Source organism: Centroberyx affinis, unplaced genomic scaffold (genome assembly GCF_046629955.1).
Source record: "Centroberyx affinis isolate AG114_WGS23_722 - 3 ecotype Tasmania unplaced genomic scaffold, CSIRO-AGI_Caff_v1 ptg000971l_1, whole genome shotgun sequence".
Lineage (NCBI taxonomy): Eukaryota > Metazoa > Chordata > Actinopteri > Beryciformes > Berycidae > Centroberyx > Centroberyx affinis.
Genome location: NW_027279542.1, coordinates 177330 through 199416, shown reverse-complemented (window position 1 = coordinate 199416; position 22087 = coordinate 177330). Strand labels below are relative to the sequence as shown.

Genomic DNA, 22087 nt, shown 5'->3' with positions numbered 1-22087 from the left:
TGTAAATGCACTCCTTACTTACACTCGCAGACACGCATCCATTCACACACTATCCCTCCGTCATTGTGGTGAGTGCACACACCACAATATTTATTAAAGCAAGTTTAAAACTTCCCCATATCTCCCCTACAGTTATATACTAACCCTGGATAAGAAAAAACTCCTCGCCGTTGTAGTTGTTAATCGCTTATTTATACTTACTTCAGACAAGGAAGTGTCCTGCTGTCAACTAATACTCCTCTTCATCCAGGCAGGGAGTCACGAGACTGAAGATGGCGGTGTAGAACTTTTCTCCAACTTTTCTCCCCCATACTATGTAAGAACAGACTCAAAATCAAAGGATATTCCAGTGCTGTGACTGGAGTTAAAAACGACTGAAGTGCTGCCCTCAAATGTCTCACTGTACAAGACAAACCACTGCTATAGAAAAGAAAACGGTTGAAGAAATGTCTGAAGCCGTTGCCGGTGAGTGTAGGGACGCCAGCAGCTTGGCCAAATTAATTGATTCGACAATGGCCAAATACTTCCGCGACGTGGATTCCAAAGCGCAAGAGCTCGATTAGATAAAAAGCTGGACTCTATGCAAGCTGCCATAACACGCAATGCCGGTGAAATTAAGTCTGTTTGCTCACAAACTGCTGCCTTACAAGAGAGAGTAGAGAATACAGAGAAGGCCCTCGCACGGTGTTGTAAGGAATTAAACCAACTGGAAGCCAAAAATGCTGAAATACAAAATAGAAGCCGAAGGGACAATCTTCGTTTGATTGGCCTGAAAGAAGGCGCTGAGCAGACCAATGCACTGGCATACTTGACTGAGTATTTACCCAAGTGGTTCCCAGTCCTAGCTGGTAAACCCATGGAGATGCGCGCACATCGCATCGGCCCTCCACGAAAATGTATTGAATAACATGCAGAGTCATATCTCTACAATAATATAATTATTAATATCAGTATCTACACTGATACAATACTACTAGTAACATTATGAATATCAGTATTTATAACAGCAGCAGCTATAGAAGGCATAAAAAATGAGTATTACATCAGTATTAATAAAACCAATATTCATGTCTCTGATAATAATAATAATATAATTATATAAGTATGAATATTATATAAAGTGTGAATATTATATAGTGTAGTTCCTCTCTCTGAACAGCAGAGGGCAGTGAGCACATTTCATTTCTATAGGTTCACTATCAGTTAACAGATCAGTATTAACAATATCAGTATGAATATTAACACCATTAATATCAGTATTTATAACATCAGTGTTGATATCACTGTTGCTAATATTAGTCATGATATCAACATTAACAATAGCTGTATTTATACCGATAATGATAATATTAGTATTATTATCAGGATTAATATAGTCAGTACTAATATTGTTATTTATTTTACTTTTATCAATATAAAAGCTAATACCACTATTATTTAATATGACGAATATCAGTATGAACAACATCAGTATTTAAACCATATTCATGTCAGTGTTAATATCAGCACTTATTTCAGTATTAATATTATCATTATTAATATCAGTATTTACATAATATCAGTGCTGCAGTTACTCTCTCTCACCACTGGAGGGCAGCGAGCACTCAGGATTATTTCTGTGTGTTATCAGTTTCAATATTTATATTAACACCAATATTACTGTTAACATTATTAATATCACTATTTAAAACACCAGTATCACTTTCAGGTTTAATAATATCAGCATTAATGTCATTATTAACGTCTCTAATAATAAAATCATGATTAAAAACCAGTAGTGATATCACTATTAATAATACCAGTATTCATATTATAATAACAATAAATAAAATAATTACAATAATATCAATATTATAAGTATTGTATGTGTAGTGTTGCAGTTTCTCTGTCTGACCACTGGAGGGCAGTGAACACTCACTTTAACTGATAGTCAAACTGATATTAATATTGATTTGAATGCTGATATTATCAATATTACTGTAATATACATATGAAAGCTGACATTATTAACACTGATATTAATATTCATGTTTGTATTTCTGTTGTCATGTGTCTCTACACTGTTAAACCTTTACGAGCCATACATGTTGTTTCATCTCATTCATGTCATTAATCAATTATTAAAAATGAATGAATCGGTTGAATTGATTCATTTTGGAGCGAGTCACCACTTTCCTTCCTGTTCCAAACAAACTCAATCTGTGTTTGGTGTTTGAATCTGAATTTGATAGAATTTAATAAATCTGATAATAAATCTAAAATGTAAGAAGTTCTGTTAAGGAAAACAAAACACATTCATCAGCATGAGGAAACATGGTGACCTTTGACCCTGAACCCTGCTGTGTGTGACCTCTGACTGTCTGACTGACTTTCTGTCTGTCTGTCTGACTGACTGACTGACTGACTGTCTGACTGACTGACTTTCTGTCTGTCTGACTGACTTTCTGACTGACTGGCTGTCTGACTGACTGACTGAGTCTGTTGTTGATGATTGACAGGTAAAAATATCTTTCTTTAGCAACATTTGGTATTTTATTGTCATCTCATCATTCCAAGCTAAACTTCTATCTAGTTTTCTATAATTGTTTGTCAGAATTAAAGTTTCTCCTAGATGAACATTGTTTGGTCTTCATCTTTTCCAACAAGCAGTTTCAACTGTGCGAGAGTGAAAGTCTCACACACAGTTATTGACAATACATTAGGCCTGTGACCATTTCTACTATTTTTTAATGTTCCCTGTTTATAGCTGTTGCATCGCTCAAGTTATATCATATTATATTATATTGTATTATATTATATTCGTCGTCAGCATCACAGTCTCGGAAGACCATAGATTTCTTGTGTCTGGGAGTGTATATATATATATATATATATATATATATATATATATATGTATATGATATCACAGTATACTATAGTCGCGCACTTGACTGACGGCCGCACTATTTCAATCAAGGACAGACTGGGGCAAAAAAACAGCCCTGGACTTTGACCCAGACCAGCCCACCACAACCGGCGCGCGGATACTCCACATGTGGACGTGACCCTGCCAGGGTAACGATACCTTAATCTTACCTCACCATACTATACCAGCCAAGGTATCACGATACCAGTATCATAGTAGTAGTAGTAGTAGTAGTATCATAATAATATGATATAATTCTAAACTGAACAAAAATATAAAAGCAAATTTTACTTGGTTACAGTTCATATGAGAAAATCATTTGAGAGAAATTCTGGGCAAAGGAGAAATGCTCGGGATGTAAACAAACTTGTACAGAAGATTAGAGAAAAATAAGCTTTTTATGGAAAATTAACGGGATATTTTAACTCAGGAAACATGGGACCAAAATTTTACATGTTGCATTCATATTTTTGTTCAGTATAGTTTAAGTAGAATACTCACTGAGAGATGGAGGACACAATGAGGGCACTCTCCAGTGACTTCAGCTTTTAATCACATATTTTTTCAGCCCCACCCTTTTCTTTGCGTTTTTTGCTGTCCATGTTGGCTAACCCTAACCCAAACTACCACCACCAGCTACACCTGACTCTCTCAGCACTGTCGAGTTATTATCCTGTAATGAAATTCACACACCACATACCTTACTTCTCCAGATGCAGAGGAGTGAATATTTCCCAGAAAGTTTCACTCTGCCCTGCTTGTATAACCAAACCAACTATGCTGTATCTAATATAATTGCATTTTTTGACAAGTCCCCATTTTTGGCATTGTACAATAATCAGATATGGCACATCAAGACAAAGCCATCACAAGCAACAATAAGTTATTCCTTCCACTTTATGAAGAAATTGCTGACTAAAACAAGTTTCTTTCTTGTGTCATATGAGAAAACGTATACAAAAAAGTAAAAAATTGCTCAGCTTTCAAGAACAGGAACAAAATGACAGATGTACAGACGGATGCAAACAGCAGAAAAAACAACCAGAACCATACCAAAGCCAGTGAGCAGCTTAACAAAAACCTAACTCAAGAGGACTTTGATCATGTATCGAAAGGTGGATGGCTGAATGACAGTACAATTGGAGAGTATAATAACCTCTTGCTCTCAAATGTTAAAGACAAGGCTGTACATATTTGTTATCCCACTTTTGTGAGCCAAAAGTTGAGGAGCCTTTGGTGTGATGACATCAGTGTTCTACCTGAAGTTCCAGAACCACCAGAAAATTGGTGGAACTTTGAGTTGGTGATATTGCGAGTTGGTGATATTGCCAGTTATTGTAAAATCCCACTGGGGAAGCATAGTTGTAGATTTCACCAAGAAAAGAGAGTATGGTAACAGCATAGTATTAGATGTTGAAATTATGGATTCACTGTTGCAGTATGAGAAGGCGCTAGTAAATACAATGCACATACAAATAAAGTTAAACTGTACAGTGTCCAATTTAGTCAGAAAATGTCACAGTGTTAGTATGGCTGACTTTGAGGGCCTGCCATGAGTTTTCTTAAACAGCTTGGACCTAAATGTTAGTGTGCAGTGAAAGTACAGGTCTGTAGGAGTGTTTTGACATATAACTTGTGCACATACAATGAAAGGTGACCTGTGTAGTGTTTAATCTGTACAGCCTATGTAGTCCAAAAATGCCAAATCTCTGTTTAAATGGGTTTTTTTGTGCAAAAAGATTTGTTTCTAGTCAATATTTGAGTGTTGTTGTTTTTGTTTTTTTTTGTTTTGTAATCACGCTTTTATTCTGAAAAATTCGGACCGGAAGTCTTATTCTTATTGCCCAGCCGGAACACAGCCAACAGGAGGAACACAGCAGCTGAACACAGCCGGAGTAGATGAATGTGAGTGAGCAGGTTATACAGAAAAAGTTGGGAGTTTATGAAGTACAAGTGTTTAATCAAGGTATGAGCAACAATGTAAGTTCCTTGAAATTAATGAGAGACATTTTTAGGTATGTTTAAGCTTTCCTCGACCCCATATCGATGATGATATTTGCGACTATAGGTAATGCTAGTTCAATTGGCGTTTGCTAGCTGCATCCGATCTCTTGCACGGAGAAAACGTCACGCCAAACTCCTCAAACACCTGCCATTTTAACGTGGACTTGATCTTCGGCATATGTACATACCAGATAGAACATGACTTAAGACTTTTTATGAATCGCTGGGGTCAATTGATCCATCCGGTTCTTATTTCAGTTAGTTTTTAGTTTATATTTGTAGTTGGTTCACACTTGTCGCTATCTCCCACCACGGTGCATGTTGGTGTTGAAGATGGAATATTGCTGGTACAACAGGCGTACCAATGCTAAAAGCTGAAATAGTAGACTATTGAAATAAGAGCTGCTTGTTGGATTATATTTTCGCCGACGTTACCAGTGTAACCCAACGGTATTCGTAAAACCTCTTGAATCCCGTTCTACTAGGTATGCACGTTTGCATATAAGTAAGGCAACCTTAAATTGACGGATTTTTAATGGCGTGGCACGAACTTAATTGCTTTCTGTGTGTTCAGCTGTAGGGATGCAATTCAATTGCAGCTCAGCATGAGACCATCTCACCGTGGCAACTCTAATGTTTCAGAACAGTTTTATACTGTAGTTTAATCAACTAACTCAATACATTATTAGAGTATGTGAAAAGTTGTTGATATTACACAGCATGGATATCCTTGACGGGTTTGAGATCTACATCCCCAAGAAGGCTGAGGTGAAAACCATCCCTCTTTGGAGCTTGCCAAACTCAATGTTGAAGGGGATGGGCCTTCCCCAGTCTGACTGTGATGGCTCCAGGAACCTTGCAGCCTCCCCAGAAGGCACATGGATTTCTCCAGCTGTCATACGGAAGAGAGGCCACCCATCAGCCAACCATACAGGAGACTCCAAAGAGAGCATGTCTTTACTGTTGAGCAGAAAGCTTCGGACAGCTCAGGGTCCCTTCCAAATGTCTTTCGTCTCCTCCAACCACACAGCCTACAGGGTGCTGGGAGACATCCTTCCTGGGAACAAGGTTTCCACCCAGACCAGTCAATACTCCATGCTTTCTCACTGCTCCCCACCTCACACCCACCAAGATGCCATTGTCATCTACTGTGGCCGGGTCTACCTGTCCATCAAGAGGACCAAGCGAGTCAGAAGTCAAGGAGAGACACATGAACCAAACCCAGTCGCCCAGTCTTGGCTGAGTGATTCTCTCCTTCCTGCAACATCAACATCTGCCTCTGAGAGCCAGAGGGTGGTAAGACATGGCTCTGTCTTATTTGTCTGTGGCAGGTAGAAGTTATTTACATGTATGGAGACAAGGGTTAGACCAATATATACATAATGTTTTTAGAAATCTGATATGTGTCATGGTTGTCAACCACTGATATGATGAGTGTATGATACATCCCTAGCCGGTCCCTATTCCGTGTCAAATCAACCAAATTTCAGGAACTTCGCCGGCTTGAACTTTTGATTTTGATCATTTTTCTCCTGGTGGAAGATATACATAAATGATGACGAAAGCCAAAATATTAAAGCTCACTGATCATTATTTACTGAGTTTATTTACTGAGCTGACTACTTAATTCTGCTAAACTGGCAAGAACAATATTTATATTTTCATATTTTCCAATGGAATGTTAAGCCATTATGAATTTGTTGAACATTGGGCCTCATGCAAGAACATTTTCGTTTTCTTATCTTAAATTTCTCTTACTTTTTTCGTGAGGTGGACTCGTACGAGTGTGCCACGTCCGATTCACCAAACACTTGTATCTTCAGAAAACTGTCGTAAATGACCTGCGTAAATATGATGAATTCCACCTGTTCTAAATGAACGCACGTTCATGAGAATTGTGAATTTGCATAATTGACGTCCCAATAATGCCATATAAGGTTAGGCGTCCGGCCCATATGTCGGGAAGCTTCATTCATAAAACTGACAGGAAGACTTCGGAGAAGTCTACCAGCTCTGAGATTGAAGTCCTACTATTAGAAATAAGTCAACCAAAGCATATAATATTTAATATAATTCAATAGTGAAATCAAAGGCCCTGCTAAAGCCAAGGAATGGGGAAAAATAACTCTGTGCGTTCCCTTGCGATAAACAACTATAGTATTCCTATACATTTTAGATGAACACTAAATAAATATCACAATGCTATAATTCCCTATAGGAATATTATAGTGATACTACAGAAGACAAAAATACCATGATAAGGTCACTATAAACTCATTATTGAGTACCACAGACACTCTAAGTCATCAGAGTATTATAGGAATATTATAGGACTATAGTGATTTGTCATTAGGGCACTGTCACAGAAATAAAAAAAGAAATGGCTTGACATGAAATAAGATGCAAAAAGCAAGGCGATCCATGACTGCAACAGGAGGGCCAGGAGAAATTCTCTGTTACACAGACAGATGAAAGAATAGGCCTACACCTGCCATAACTGGCGATATAGCAGTGTCAGGTGTTCAGCGATGTCACCCTGGACAGCGACTTGCACCTCAACCTGGTAAGACCTAAATTTAGATTCACTTACACTTACCCACATTAAAGTTATCAACTGGAGTAAAATAGCCTAGAAATCAGATTTATCTCCCTCTATAATGTATTTCCCCCAATACAAACTAACCTTGCCTTTGTCTCATCTGAGTGTTTGTCAAATAACCTGGCAATTATTAGTGTTTTTTGTTTTGTCTTTGTATTGAGCGCACTTATAGGCTACTATGTAACCCACATGAATACTTATGAGATTTTATGCGGCTCTGATAAAATACATTACGCACTACCTTCTTTTGAAAAAGCCATCAGTGCTCCGTTGCTATTTTTCCTGTTGCTGTAACCACTGTACTGGTTAATCTCAACATGATTATACATTACTTTACAGTGTCATTTATATATTCAAACTCAAAATGTCTTCAAATTGACAGAGATACAATCCATTAGTCAACAACAAAGTTTTTGTTTTGCTTTGGAGAACAGCAGGTTGATTGTACGTGCCTCATATGATAGGTCTGGACCACTTGTACATTTTGTTCGTACCTAAGAGAAAATTGTAAATACGAGAAAATTGGTGAATGTGGCAAGTTCTTTTAAATCGCTCGTACGAGTGATTTTAAGAACGAATCTGTTCGTACGAGAGGCCCATTGTGTGATGAACAATATAGCCGTAATTAGCCTAAATGATAAACTTTATCAAATGTATTTAGGCCTATATGGAGCTGGTAAATAGCAGAGACATCAAATTTGGACCAATGATAGATATTGATGTGTAAATGCTGTTTAAGTAGTATCCAGTTGGCCGCTAAAGGTAAAAATGTTCAACTTTGAATCATCATACAGTAACTCTATCATAAGTCTTATTTGCACGAAACGTGGTACACATATCCAGCCATCCTTACTCTTTTTGTTAAAATCAAATTTTTAACATCTCCTACACTGTTTGACTCATTACCATCAAAATTGGTCAGTAGTGTCAGTGGACCAAGCTCTTTAAAAGTTATTCATAGATTTTTTTATATCTAATTTTGTTTTGCTGATTTTAACTCTCAAATTTCAGCTAAATTGTTATAACTTCATAACAGTTTGGCCAATATTCATGAAACTTTGGACATATTATATTTGAACATATTGAAATACATTGAATAACGTGTGCCAATGTGTGTGAAGCCATTTTAATATCGATCAATACGGGACGACACAAATACCAAAAATGTACATCTCTGAATCCGATTGACATAATGTAATGAAATTTTATTTCATGCAGATCTGATTTTCAGAGTTGGCTGCTGTACTGACCATTTACGCTCTTGTATGTAATCAGTGCTTTGTATTTCCTCCAGGAGTTGTTGAATGACTACTACAGGTCGAAGAAGAAACATGCGACATGTAAAGATGGAGTAACACATAGTGAAAATGAGGATGAGTTTATGAACAAGGAAAGGGATGCATCATCATCCAAGGCTGCACATTCTGTCCCTCAATCCAGTGACGGCATTCACAAAGTGCACAGCCTCTGTCATGAGACTAGTGGAAAGGATCCTGGAGGGAAACAGGCTATAGAAGAAGATGCCAGGGAACCAACATGGTTTCAACAGGAAGAAGAGGAAGAGGAGGTGGTGGTCAACAAAGTGATACCTACAGGTAGTGGGGAATCTGAAATGGAAGACTTGCACTGTCAAGAGGCTGCGAGTGCTGATCAAAACGATGTGGACAGTAATTTGCAAGTCAGCAGAGATGAAGTCGATGATGCCATTGCCGTTACAGAGGACAGTAACATTCAGAGCTCGACCAGGGGGGCACTGCTGGGTTTGGCTTTCACCTCCGCACCAGTACCTCAGGATTTTGACTTTGAGCAGCTGGCTCAAGAGGAACTGATTTCCCAAATTAGAGCCAAACTCAGAGAGCGTGAAGCTGCTCTTAACAACCTGCAGTCCTGAGAATGACCATTCAGTCTGAACTAATGCATGCATGGCCGTACAACAGTAATGAGAGTGTGGGCTCTCACTCCCGAAAAGCCAGACGTTTAAGTTATATTGAATTACTGTTAGGTTTCAGTATCATTTGGACATTTTCTTTACTGATACCAGTATTTACAGTACCTTTTTAATTCAATACATTTTTCAACACTATGTGCAGATCAAAGCAATTCAGCTGCCTTAATTTAATAGAGGACCAACTAATGAATCAAACTGTTAGGAAGATACTCTGGATTGTGTTAAAGGATAATACTAGTGTCATTTTATTTTTTTCCTATCTACTTTAAATCTTGTGAAGAGTCTAACCCCAGCAATGTATTTTCCACAGGCAGAAGCTACTAGTATCTGTTCTCCTGCAAGTTTGCCTTATAAAGTCCTGCACTCTATACTGATCACTTGTGACTTTTTAAATAAATCAAGTTAAAGGCCTTCAGACTTGACAGCATTTTGAAAATGACAGGATATTCAAAATTGTTGAACCTGTCACTGGGATTGTAAGTGCAATTGTGTTTGGTTCTTCTTCATTGTGAATGTAGAATGTTGACATGGTTGATTCTGACTGGTGTACTCAAGCAACTGCTTGAGCAACTGCTGCAGGTTTTGGAAGAATTGCCATTGATGTTTTGAGAATAGTTAAATGCACTATATATTTTAAAGTTAAATGCATTCTCACATTGAACATGTGTAGTACTACTGTAATTTGTGGTGCTAATTTTATTAGCATGGGATGGATTATTAGTATATGGAAATTATTAAAAGCATTCATAGTGAATACAAGTCGGGTTAAACCACAGAACTTGAATGGATAGAACGGTCTTTCCCATTCAAATCAACACTCCTGGATGGTCGGATCGGCGGCCGTTATTATGTGTACCGTTCCGTAACATAAAACCTCCTTGGTACCGTTGGCCTAGCTTCCATATAAATGTGGCCAATATTATCCTTTTATTAAAAATGGGAAGTCATTGTCATCCACCTCTGATATGGTGGATATGATGCAGCTTGATTTGATTACATATTTATTTCAGAATTGATCAATACTACATTGGTTGTCTATGGGGAACCCTTAACCTGAATTGATTTTAATCAGACCTTTTGATCATCATCAGTCTAAATGCTGTTTCAAAAGCTTTTCCACCCTGGCAATGGTGAAATTTAAAGTTATTGAATATTGGCACAAAATATCGACTATCAGCAGATTCAAACAGCCAAGTTTGTGCCAATTAGTGGGTTGAAGCCCCAGTTGACAAAATTTGTCAAAGATTCCAAGAATAGTGACTGAATATTCATAGTATTCATATTCATAGTATAGTATCACTTACATGCAACCATGTCTGTGATAACATTGAAGTGAATGGTAAATAAGTGAAAATAAAGGGCCGGAGCCGGGAACCGAAGCCAGGACCTTCTTGTTACATGGTAGCCCTTTTAGCTGATCTTGTTAGCCAATATTAGATTGGTTAACAGGCTGCCTACAAGGCAATCTATTATTGCAAGGCTAAATTTATATCTACATCTGATATCTGCCAATCAGTACCAGTCATTTCCAGGTTCAAAGTCGCCAGGACTATCTATGTGCCAAATTAGAAAAAAAACAAAAACATTATTGGAGTGAATACATAATAACAATAATAATAATAATAGGAATCTCTGGAAACATAATGGGTTACCACCACTCATGCAGTGGTAACCTAAATATGGGTATTGGCCTTAAAAAAAATTTAAAAAGTGGGTAAAAAGTATTCTTTTGTATAAAGTATTTAACTTATCCCACATGGCAAGCATGGTAGCAATAGAGCAGAAATAGTTTACAGCATGTTAAATCTTCTGGTATGAGATTTGGGCCTCTTGCCTAAAACTGTGAGATTACTGGAGGGAGGGAGCATTCTCACTCAGGTCCTCCCCTCTCCTGCTGGCTGAGTATAAGATAGCAGGTTCACTACAGACAGCCACAGACAAACAGGATGCACTCCCAATACTGGCCTTCTGCAAGACCACAGACACTGAAGGTAAGTCAGCTGAGACGTTTGTCATTCCAGCTTAGTTTTTTCTGTGACAGCAGAACAAAATTCAATGAGATGTTTCTGCATTTCGACAGCAATTTCAGGAATGAGACACGAAGTTGCTCCTCACAGATACTGTCATGGATCTTTGGATTAAGAGAATGAGGGAAAACGATCAGCAAGCATTGATCAATGCACAGCCATTGTTTATTAAGATTCTAGAAATGTATTAGGCATTTTCATTGCAATTATTGAGAGATTTTGGCATGGGTCTGGGTCTACAGTGTAAGATGTACAGATGAGATCAAGATAATTCATAATTATGTTTATTATTTGCTTTTCCATGATATTAGCTGTGTTTTCACAGTTTTTCTCTCCTCAGGTGTTATGTTTTCAGATCTGTGTGTTTTACTTCACAATGTGCCTGGCAGTGTTGCCGATCCCGTCAGACGCAGCCAGACTCCGCTGTGGTAGTGATCTCCTTACTGACCTGATATTTGTGTGTGGTGAACGTGGAATCTACTTAGGTAAGTCTATCCTTGTAAAATACGGCTATTTTCTGCAGTGACCGCTATGAGTTTTTGAAAGCTGATATTGATACCGATAGTTTTTGATTGAAACTTCTGATAGACAATATTTTGTACCTATATTCCATGTCTTTAAATTTGACCATGTTCAAGTCTAAAAAAAATACAATTCAATGTTTGCCCAACAATTATATTCTTGTCCTTTGCTGTGGAAATAGGTCTATAATTGCTAAAAGTAAGAGAATCCAGATTTTTTTTGTTTAAAACAGGGTTAGGGAATTGTTTGTAATTGCTAAAATGCTTGGAACAACTGTTTCAAGGACCTCTTTTAGGAAGTCAGTTGGAACAGTATATAGAATTATATATGGAAATCTTTATAAGTAAAAAAACAAAAAAAAACTAAACGCAGTTTGAATGGTTTGACTACACAGTGATGAGAATGGCCTGGGAGCATAATGCTATCAGCTTCCTGGTGTGACGTCATTATCTGTCCAACAGTGAAAAGCATCTGAACATCACTATCGATTCAAAGATTATTATTATTAAGAAGAGTATTTGAAACGCTTGATGCATGTCACACTGTGGGAAGACTCACCACCACCTTTATGCTACGAGTTTACTGAACACCTAATGTGGTAAGAAGATTTTGGAGTGTTCTTTAGTGCTTATGTATCAAGCAGGTATTTCATTTTATAGCATTAACAAAAAGCACTGTTAAAACCAACAAAAAAGGCACAAACTCAGTGCTGACAATACCAATATGAAATAGCCGATGTATGGTGGACCAAAACTAGAGTAATTTAATTAATTAAATCAGACATACCTTTGGAAGGCCTAGCCTGCAGCATGGTGACTAGAACTAAATATAAAGATACAATATCAGCAATATCTATACCTACATTTAAGTTTGGGAAGAGGAAAGATGTTGGGTAATCCACTCCAGTGCTCGATTCCCAGCCTGTCTCCACTTTGTGCTCAAAGTGGTACAGGCTAGGAAACGAAGGGCAAACTTGACTTGTTTCTCATGGGCGATGTGTTTCGTCCATATCGTTGAATGCTTCCTGCCAATACTGGCATTGTGGTCCAGGAAAATAAACACCTTACGCCTGCAGTAGTAGAGCTGCTCACCCCTGGCCTTTCAGTGTTCTCTGTCATGATAGTAGTGACAACACACAATAACCGCTCTTGTCTTAGAGTTACGCAAATCTATCGTAGCCTGAGGTGGCCCAATCCGGTGCGCTGTGTCCAACATGGGAGGCGAGGGGAGGGTGTCTAGACATAATATGAAAAAATCAGACAAACTTCCCTGGGTACACAGTTTCTGATTTTCACGAATGTCAATAGACTGTAAGTTGCAGCGATGGGATGGAGATTCAAGGTCCTCTGGTTTCAATGTCAGCTGTTTGTTTTTGGTGATGAGGTGGGAGACAGTGGACTCCACCTGAACTAGACAGTCACTGTATTCTGACAAATTTTTCTCCAGCTCTATGATCCTGAGATGGTGTTTGTCAGTGGCGGATCTGACTGTATCCAAGGAGGTGGAGAATGGAGCTAATGCAGCATTAATGACGGTTTTGAGTTCAGAGGCAATGGTGGCTTTCAGCTCCGAGACGGAACATAACATGTTGTGCATTGCATTGTCCAGGTTGAACTACTTGGTGTTTTGCTGCTTCTCAGTTTTATATTACACAGCATTTAAATACCAGAAAGTATGTGCAACTGATAAATACTCGCAGTGAAGTGTGTAAATATAACAAATCAAGCCTAGACTCAGGAGCCTCGTCCACATGTGTTTTCCCCATGGCGCAGCCGAGGGCATTACAAGGCAAATTCAGGTCAGTTAGTCAGTCAGGGCCGCTTAGTGAGATGATGCACTTTGTGAGATGGCCCCTAGAGAGCGTCTTTGACTGTGAGATGCAGTGTTTCCCATACAGAGGCACGAAATCAAATTGGTCAGTGTATAAAAATTGATCTAAATCGATCTCTGATGTGCACATCACGTCATGTTTGTCAATTGGACATGCACAGAACAGCAGCATTGAGAACAACGCTGCAAAAACAGAAGTTAACAACTTAACATTCCACAATTTGCTCCAAACTCGCCTTTGTTAGTAACGGATTTGTAAACAGTAACATGTCTTCTGCTGCCCGACAAACTTTAATGGTAGGTAACGTTATTACCTTGTGGTATTTAAGTAACGTTATGGAATCAGGTAATTGAACCGCGTCGCAGTACTTCAGTGCATAGAATTGAACACATGCACCGTGGGTCTGCACAGGATCTGTACTTGTTCTCCGCATGCTTCCCATGGTAAACTGATGAATCAGAACTTTTTTCTTTTTTTATAATAACATTTTTATTGAGATATTGTATCTCCTTAAATTTATTACAAAGAAAAAGGGAATGGGAGGATTGGATACAGTCTTCCCAAATATTCTTGTCATAAACAGTTTGAAGATCCTTTTCCCATTGTTCAACAACTTTATATTTTCCCCAGTATGGCTCAACACACTGTCATATAAATAGGAAATAAACCTTTCTTTCTTGTGTAGTTAATAATGTTTTTTTCAATTGGTCCAAGAATGGATACATCCTGGCTTAATTTACAGTCTGTATTGATAACGTGACAAGCTTGAAGATGAGCAAAAAAGTCTTTGTGTGGAACTACATAAGTAATTAGGACATCTGCAAAAGACCTAAGTACATCAAACAAGTCTCCTATCACTCTAATACTTCTATCATGCCAAGAGCGAAACATAGCACTTTTAATAGGAGAGACTGGAGAGAAATCCCTGTTGTTCATGAGTGGTGTTAAATATGAAGAAATATCCTTTCTACCAGTAAAGTGTACCATTTCCTGCCAAACCTTAATAGAATTTTAAGTATTATAAGTATATAAGTATTATTATTATTAGATTGTCTGTTGACCTAGAATGTGCTTTCCTATTACTTGTGCGCTCCCCCAGTAATGCAAAGGGAGCACATCCCCAGGCCTCGTGAGGTTCTGGTCCCCCTTTAAGATAGCTGTGGACCCATTCAGAGATAATTCTACCTTATTTATTTAGTGTCAGGACTTCAGTGGACTTCATTAATTGGGTTAAGCTGATATACCATTTACCCAAGGCAAGTGTACTGGTTAATGGTATGAGATCCTCAGAGTTCCTGTTGTGTAGGTACAGCCTTTTTCAAGGGAATATAAGTACATTTTGGTTAGTGGGCCTTTCAATAAATTCTGGAACTTTTTATAAAACTAATCAGAACTTTTTATTGCTCATTAGCCAGTACGCAGATCCTCAGGGAGAATGCTCCTGGCTGTTCCAAAGTCCGGGCTAAAGATAAAAGGAGAGAGGCTTTTACCATGTCTTCTTAAAAATCTCTTCTTAAAAAGTACTTCTATGAACACGCCTTCCATAATTCCATTCCATGAAAGCACACACACAGATCTTCATTACAAAATAAACAGATCTCTATTTCACCAAATCATTTTGGCAAAGTTTGTCAAACAAATATGCTAATGTTTCGGCCTAGTGGCCTTCATCAGAGCATGTATGAGAGTGGAAGCCATGCCATTCTCATATAGGTGTCTGTAGGTTGTTGGCTGTAGAGAATTACATTATAATTTATGGGGTTAAAATATCTTTTTCTTTATACAAAATGATAATGACAGTCAATAGGTGAATGACATGCAACTTAATTAATACTTACACTGAGGTTTCAAACTGCAAAGGGCATGGTTTAAAGGAAACTTAGATTTATAGGAAACATTTGAAACTGAAGTCATCATTGAGTCCAGCAGGGGTCATTGTGTTTAGTGTGTAGATCTAGTACATTTCTCTCTGTGTGAACAACTTGGCTATGTTGCCCACTCTGGCTGGAGGAGTTTGCGGCTTACAAAATGCAAAGAGGCTGGTGAGCCAAAGTTGCCCTCAAGCCCTTTCACCTAATTACTTCTCCCCTGTTCTGACCAAGGCCACCGTCACCATCTGGTATCAATGTGATATCACTCTTCCACCAAAATGGCAGCGTACTTACCAGAACATTTAGCCTCTATGGCATGATAGCTTTATTGTTATAACACATCTTATCTGACACCATTTTAGCTGTCACATTTTGAAATAAGAAGGGCACACAGAAACAGCAGTGGAGTAGAGCGCTTCTAAAACCAAAAACGCCAACCGCAAACCAAAAAAAACAAGTTTTAGATGAAGTCATTGAGAAAACTGCACTTCGAGAGTGTGTCCCTGCTTTATGGTTCACCAAATTGTGTGCTCAGTGGAGTTGAGAGTAAAAGAACACTTGGAAAAAAAGAAACCAGGGCACTTATTTTGAGTGCAAAAGTAAAAAAAAAAGCTTTTATTTTTCTGTGGCTACCCTGTATATTTCGGCACATTCACATTACATTCATCAATTTTTTTCAAAAGTGAGGAAGATATTAAAGCTAAAGAGTGACTAGGGAATTTCATCTTTGTTATCTTTCTTCCACCAGGAAAAGGTAACTGGTCTGGTTATGGTACTCGGCCCAGAGGTAAGGGCATAGTGGACCACTGCTGCCAGCCAGCCGGTTGTGACCTGCAGCATCTAGAGATGTATTGTGCGAAACCGAAGAGCCATGGCCAACAACACACCACAGCATACCCAACCACACAACAACTTAACAAACCACAGCTAGTCATGGTAAGTCATTTCTAAAAATGATATTCCTGAAGTGATATCCTAAAATCTGGAAATCTGCAAATGTTCTGAAGTCCTTCAAACTTAAATAACTGTAGGCCAATCTCTATATTATGCGTCTTGGTGAAAATATGAGAAACAGAACAGGTGAAGGACGTTTTAAGCTCTAATTATACATCCCAATATCCCAATCAATCAGGTTTCAGGAAGCAACACAGCACCGTCACCATAGCTCTTAAAGGCCTATTTCACTGCTGTGAATATGATGATTTATTAAAACTAGGTCACCCATGTAGTAGAAGTGTGCAATTATTTTTTAAATTGGAGCCCTATGACCAGAGCAAACTGAGAAAACGGCTGTAGATTCCCCATATCGCTGTTAAGGGGGAATCCTACTGATGGTGCGTTCATGGTCAGTGTAGCACCAAAGACAGAGTTAGCAGAGAGAAAGCAGCATTATATCTCTTTACTGAGGCTTATTTTCATTTACAAAACGTTTTTCCTCATCGAGTCTGGATAAATCGTACCCGTTTTCAAAGGATCATAAAACAAACCAGCGCGCTGGAGTCAGTTACGTTCTGTGGATCAACTTACCGAGTGCTGAATGGTGCCGCTGGATGTAGCCGCAAGTTACAGGTAAAGTTAACACAGTCGCTGTTCGCTGTTGTTCTGTATTCAGAGTTGGCAAAGTCCGATATAATATTCTGTCAGAAAACAAAGTCAGGTTCACCAAAGCACCGTGAAGTTTGTTGCAGCGCAGAGTTTTCTGTCTGTCCCCCTGACGATCATCACCGGGCGTTCACAGGTGTTCAACCCCCCGGTGCAGAGCGTCTCTCTCGGCTGACGCTGTTACAGCTCCCGTGGACGCCCTCTCCTCCACACTCTGATTTGTCTGATTCCACAGCACTATGTTCGGCCTCATAAGTTGTAATAGTGGCGCCACATCTCTGCTCCGACATTAATGGCTAGTTGTTTTTTCGTGTTAGATTCAGCTTTTCTGAATCACGGAGAAATTTAGCAGCTTAGCTTAGCTTAGCTGTGGCTGAAACGTCGCTCTGGTGGTCGCTTCCTCTTCCAGACTCTGTTGTGTCTGATTCAACAGCGCGATATTCGGCCTCGTATCATGAAACTAGTTTTCTTCCAAATATACTGATATTTTAAAGTATTTAGTAGTATGATATATTAGTGTCTGCTTTTCCCTATCGCTAGCGTAGCATGGGACGGGAGTGTTTTGGGAGACCCACATTTTACTGTCCTTGAAGGCACCACTACAGAAAATGTGGAAATGTAGTTTGTAGTCTAAGGCAGAGCTCCAAAGGCTTTTTGCCGGAAAATGAACTGGGAGCTCTGGCTGCAGGCAACATGGAGGGAAGTTAAACATTGTTCATTTGCATCTACTACCGACATTGTAATGATACAAAGCTGGTTGAAAATCGGCGAAGTTGCCCTTTAAGGTGGTAAATGACATAATTGAGGCACTGGATTGTAGGAAAACTTGTGCAGCCCTTTGTATTGATTTGTCAAAGGCATTTGACACAGTTGACCATAGTATCCTGGTAAAAAAGCTGCAGTATTTGATTATCCTGTCATGCGGTAGATTGGTTTACCAATTATCTTTCTGCTACAATGCAATATGTCCAGTTTGTGGGGTCTGCCTCATCTATTTTGACTGTTTCCAAGGGTGTGCCCCAAGGTTCAATTCTAGGTCCTTTATTGTTCTCCATTTATATTAATAAGCTTTGTGATAACTTCAATGCTTTGTACCATCTCTATGCAGGCAACACTGTTATTTACTTCTCTGCTTCACCAGTTACACATGCCCTTGAACGATTGCAGTCTGTTTTTGATGTCTTTCAGTCCTGTTTGAAACAACTTAAATTGGTATTAAATACGGTCGAAACTAAGCTTATGTTATTTTCTAACTCCAATGAGCTACCCTCTAATCTTCCATGTGTCTTCACCCTTCAAGGTGTAAAAATGTAGTTATAAGTATCTGGGTATCTACATTGATCACCATTTATCTTGTAAACCTCATATTGAAAATCTTGTTACTAAACTCAAGCTGAAATTAGATTTTTATTATAGGAATAAACCATGCTTCTCTTTTTGTGCTAAGAAATATCTGGTATTGGCAACCTTTTTGTCGCTACTAGCCTATGGTGATCTGCTTTATGTGAATGCTTCTGCACAATGTCTATGGATGCTAGATACTGTCTATCATAGTGCTTTATGATTCATCACTAGCTGTGAATGTATTATGTACCATTACACCTTGTATACTAGAGCCGGATGGCCTTCTTTGTATGTACGTAGGCATACCCACTGGTTGACCTTTACCTACAAGTCACTCCTTGGGTTGCTCCCTGCCTATGTGTACATATTTGTCTAGAAACCAATGTTTTTATGGCCAACACTCACAAGACTTTCTGCAGATGTCAGTACCCCAAGTTCGGATGGAGTTGGACAAAAAAGCTTTTAAGTATTCTGCACCCTTTACTCTGAATGCTTTTCAGATTGACCTAAAACTGTCTGAGTTGATTTCATTAGGAGAATTCAAATCAATTTTAAAAGACTTGGAGGATACCACGATCAGTCAATGTCTCTGCCATTGAATTATCTTGTAACCTGTTTTTTGTTTGTTTTTCTACAGGAACAGCAGTTTCAAGCTGTATTTCAGCGGAGAATTTTAGAGCACCTGGGGATACCCAACAGTCCAAAGAGAGAAGCCTATAGAAAGAAAACACACCACTCACTCAGGCGGAAAAACAAAGCTTGATCATCATGCAGGAGGATGAACACACAGCAGATAACCAGCAGGCTTCCTTTAGCCTCTGGGAATCCCCTTCAAGGGATGACAAAACTGTCATGAACTTTGTCCTCATGGAGGGGCTGAATATTCAAAGTTACTAAATTGGACGCAGCAAGTTTGGAGGACTGACACAGACTGTTATATGCACTTGAATAAGTAGGGATACTCCCTCACAGTGGCCCAAGAATTACACCAAAATACCAGATTTTCAACAGATTTGGGGGAAATAGAGGGCTTTCTGGTGTCATAACACACACTCAGCTGATTGTTTTTCTAAATGTATAACGTGGACTTCTCAACAGAATTCAGTAGAAATTATAATTTCATTACTGATACATCTGATACATTTTGTGTTTAAATAATATCAGCTTGTTAGCTTGCTAATTATAGTATCTGGTCAGCTAACCATCGCTGTCTTGTAAAAACATCTGATTTGCCTAGGAACTAACACATCTAGTAGAGCTAGCATTGGTAGTGGCTAGAAGTTGCATGTTAACATTAACATCAGTTGCTTTGCTAAATGGGCCTCCTGCAGTTTATTCTGTTAACTGAGCAGACTCCTAAGCTATATCAGTGTGTATGTTTTGGAGTAGAGACTAGGGTATAGAAAATCCAGTTTAGTGTGCCATAGTAACTTAAATTTTGAAACAAATCTACCTTATCAGCAGTGTTGGGGAAAGTAACTTTTGAAAATAACTAGTTACTTTACTTCGTTACTTTCCTGAAATAGTAACTAGTTACGTTACTAAGTTAGTCTTTATTAAAAGTAACGCATTAGAATACTTTCACGTTACCCACTTAAAATTATGCCTTTAAAATACGTCTTCTGCTGATGTCATCACTCTTAATGTACAGAAATCATCACTAATCATCATGTTTGGGACACAGCCTTAAGTAATATCTACTGTTGTCTAAAACATCAAAGTAGCTTTCATTTACCTTGTTCCACGTACAGTATTTGGACCAGGGCTGGGGGGTTGGACCAACTGGATGCTTTTCTGCCGTCACTGCATCACAGGAGATTTTGAATTGATCAACACTGGCTCCGTGTTCCTCTCTATAAAAACGCCTAATCTGAGAAACATGGTATCGACATGGAGCTATTGACGTTAAAAGGTACCTACATTGCAGACTCTCTGTCGTTTTATAATCCTTCACGAGCTCTTAGATCTTCTGTGGCTGGGTTTTTAAACACAAACAATACTACACATAAGAAAATAGGCAGTGCAGCTTTTTTTTAACTATGCTCCAAAATTATGGAATATTATACCTAAAGCCATAAGAGATTCGAGCTCAGTGAACATTTTTAAATGACAGCTGAAAATCTATTTATTTAACTTGGCTTTTAATTGAAGTCATTCTATTTTTACTTTTTATTATTTTTTTTACATATTATATCATTCTTACCAGTTTGTTTTTACGGTCCCTTTTACCATCTACTGATTTATTTATTGCTAATCCTTTCCATTTGCCCTTGTTATAATTTGTATGTTTTCAATTTGTCTATTTCTTTTAATATCAAGCATTTTATTTTTATTTTTTATTGTAAAGCACTTTGAACTGCATCGTTTGTATGAAAGATGCTCTATAAATAAAGTTTATTATTATTATTATTATTCATGACTGTATAATGTAGCGTACCATGTATTTCAGGTATAGAACTTATAGTTGCAATACATGCAGTACCGAAGACACTTTCCAATACTTGAGTGTCTCTGCAAGAGAAACAAAGTTCTACAAACTTTGTTTCTTTTGCAGTTCAGTAATATCAAATTTTATGTTACATATTTTTTAACTATAAAAAAGTTTGTGTTTATTCCTCATATAGTGATTTTTTTTTATTTGAATACTTGTATATACTATTATTAAACATACTATTATTATATTATTTAACAATACTTATACAGTATATTATTTAGCTTTTGTACGTGTGGAATCAGTGTAGGGCTACTGCATGCAGTAGTAGTCAAGTGCGATGTGAGATCTGGAAATTTGTGTAAAAAACGTTGAGTCTGAGTAGATTCATTATTTATTATATTTATATATTATAACACCTTTTGGCCTTTTGACATGAAGCACATGAAACAAAAAGAAAGCTTTTATTTTGTATTTTCATTAGCTTAAAACTGAATGAAAACAGAATAAAAGATATAAAGGTATTATTTTCTGAATGATTCCATGATTTTCTATTGCTCTGTTTCTCAGTCAGTTTTCAGTGATTTGGGGAATAACAAGGAAAACTGGGGGATTCATTTGTATGTCTGAGGTTTGAACATGATATTTTTACATTTGTGAATCACGAAAGTGTCTTTTCTCAGTGTGCCCATTGCCCATAGAGTTGTTTTGGATTCAGTCACAACATTTCAGAATAATACAATATTTGCTACAACTTGACCTCTTGTTTTGACGTTAAATTTCAGTGCAATCATAAACATTTGTCTCTCTTTGCTTTGACAAGACAGAAGTTCTCTTTCTGAGAACTTCTAACAAAGCGTTTTGAAGGCCATCCACCCTATTCCAGCCTGATAAAATTGTTCTTTCATGACATTGATTTGCAGGCCCATATTCTTGAAGAATACATACTTGTTTGCATTCAGTCACATTAATTCAATTTATACATTTTGTTTTACATAAGTAG

General features: G+C 38.0%; 2 protein-coding genes across 5 annotated transcripts; both read left to right on the top strand.

Moving 5' to 3' along the window:
* Positions 1–4775: 4775 nt before the first annotated feature.
* Positions 4776–9824, top strand: LOC139646300 (uncharacterized). Of its 4 annotated transcripts, none has more exons than XM_071522290.1 (3): positions 4776–4885; positions 5629–6205; positions 8803–9824. In XM_071522290.1, the coding sequence occupies exons 2-3, from the start codon at positions 5630–5632 to the stop codon at positions 9397–9399; spliced, it is 1173 nt and encodes a 390-aa protein (XP_071378391.1). In that variant the 5' UTR covers positions 4776–4885; position 5629; the 3' UTR covers positions 9400–9824. The 4 variants fall into 4 exon arrangements, with proteins under 4 accessions (XP_071378391.1, XP_071378393.1, XP_071378390.1 ...); XM_071522289.1 differs by having other exon boundaries at positions 4800–4871; positions 5484–6205; XM_071522291.1 differs by having other exon boundaries at positions 4816–4871.
* Positions 9825–9895: 71 nt separating this feature from the next.
* LOC139646301 (insulin-like growth factor 1) lies at positions 9896–21539 on the top strand. The gene is made up of 4 exons (XM_071522293.1): positions 9896–11447; positions 11824–11968; positions 16456–16643; positions 19291–21539. Exons 1-4 carry the CDS (start codon positions 11403–11405, stop codon positions 19414–19416), a joined length of 504 nt encoding a protein of 167 aa, XP_071378394.1. The 5' UTR covers positions 9896–11402; the 3' UTR covers positions 19417–21539.
* The last annotated feature ends 548 nt before the right edge of the window (positions 21540–22087 follow it).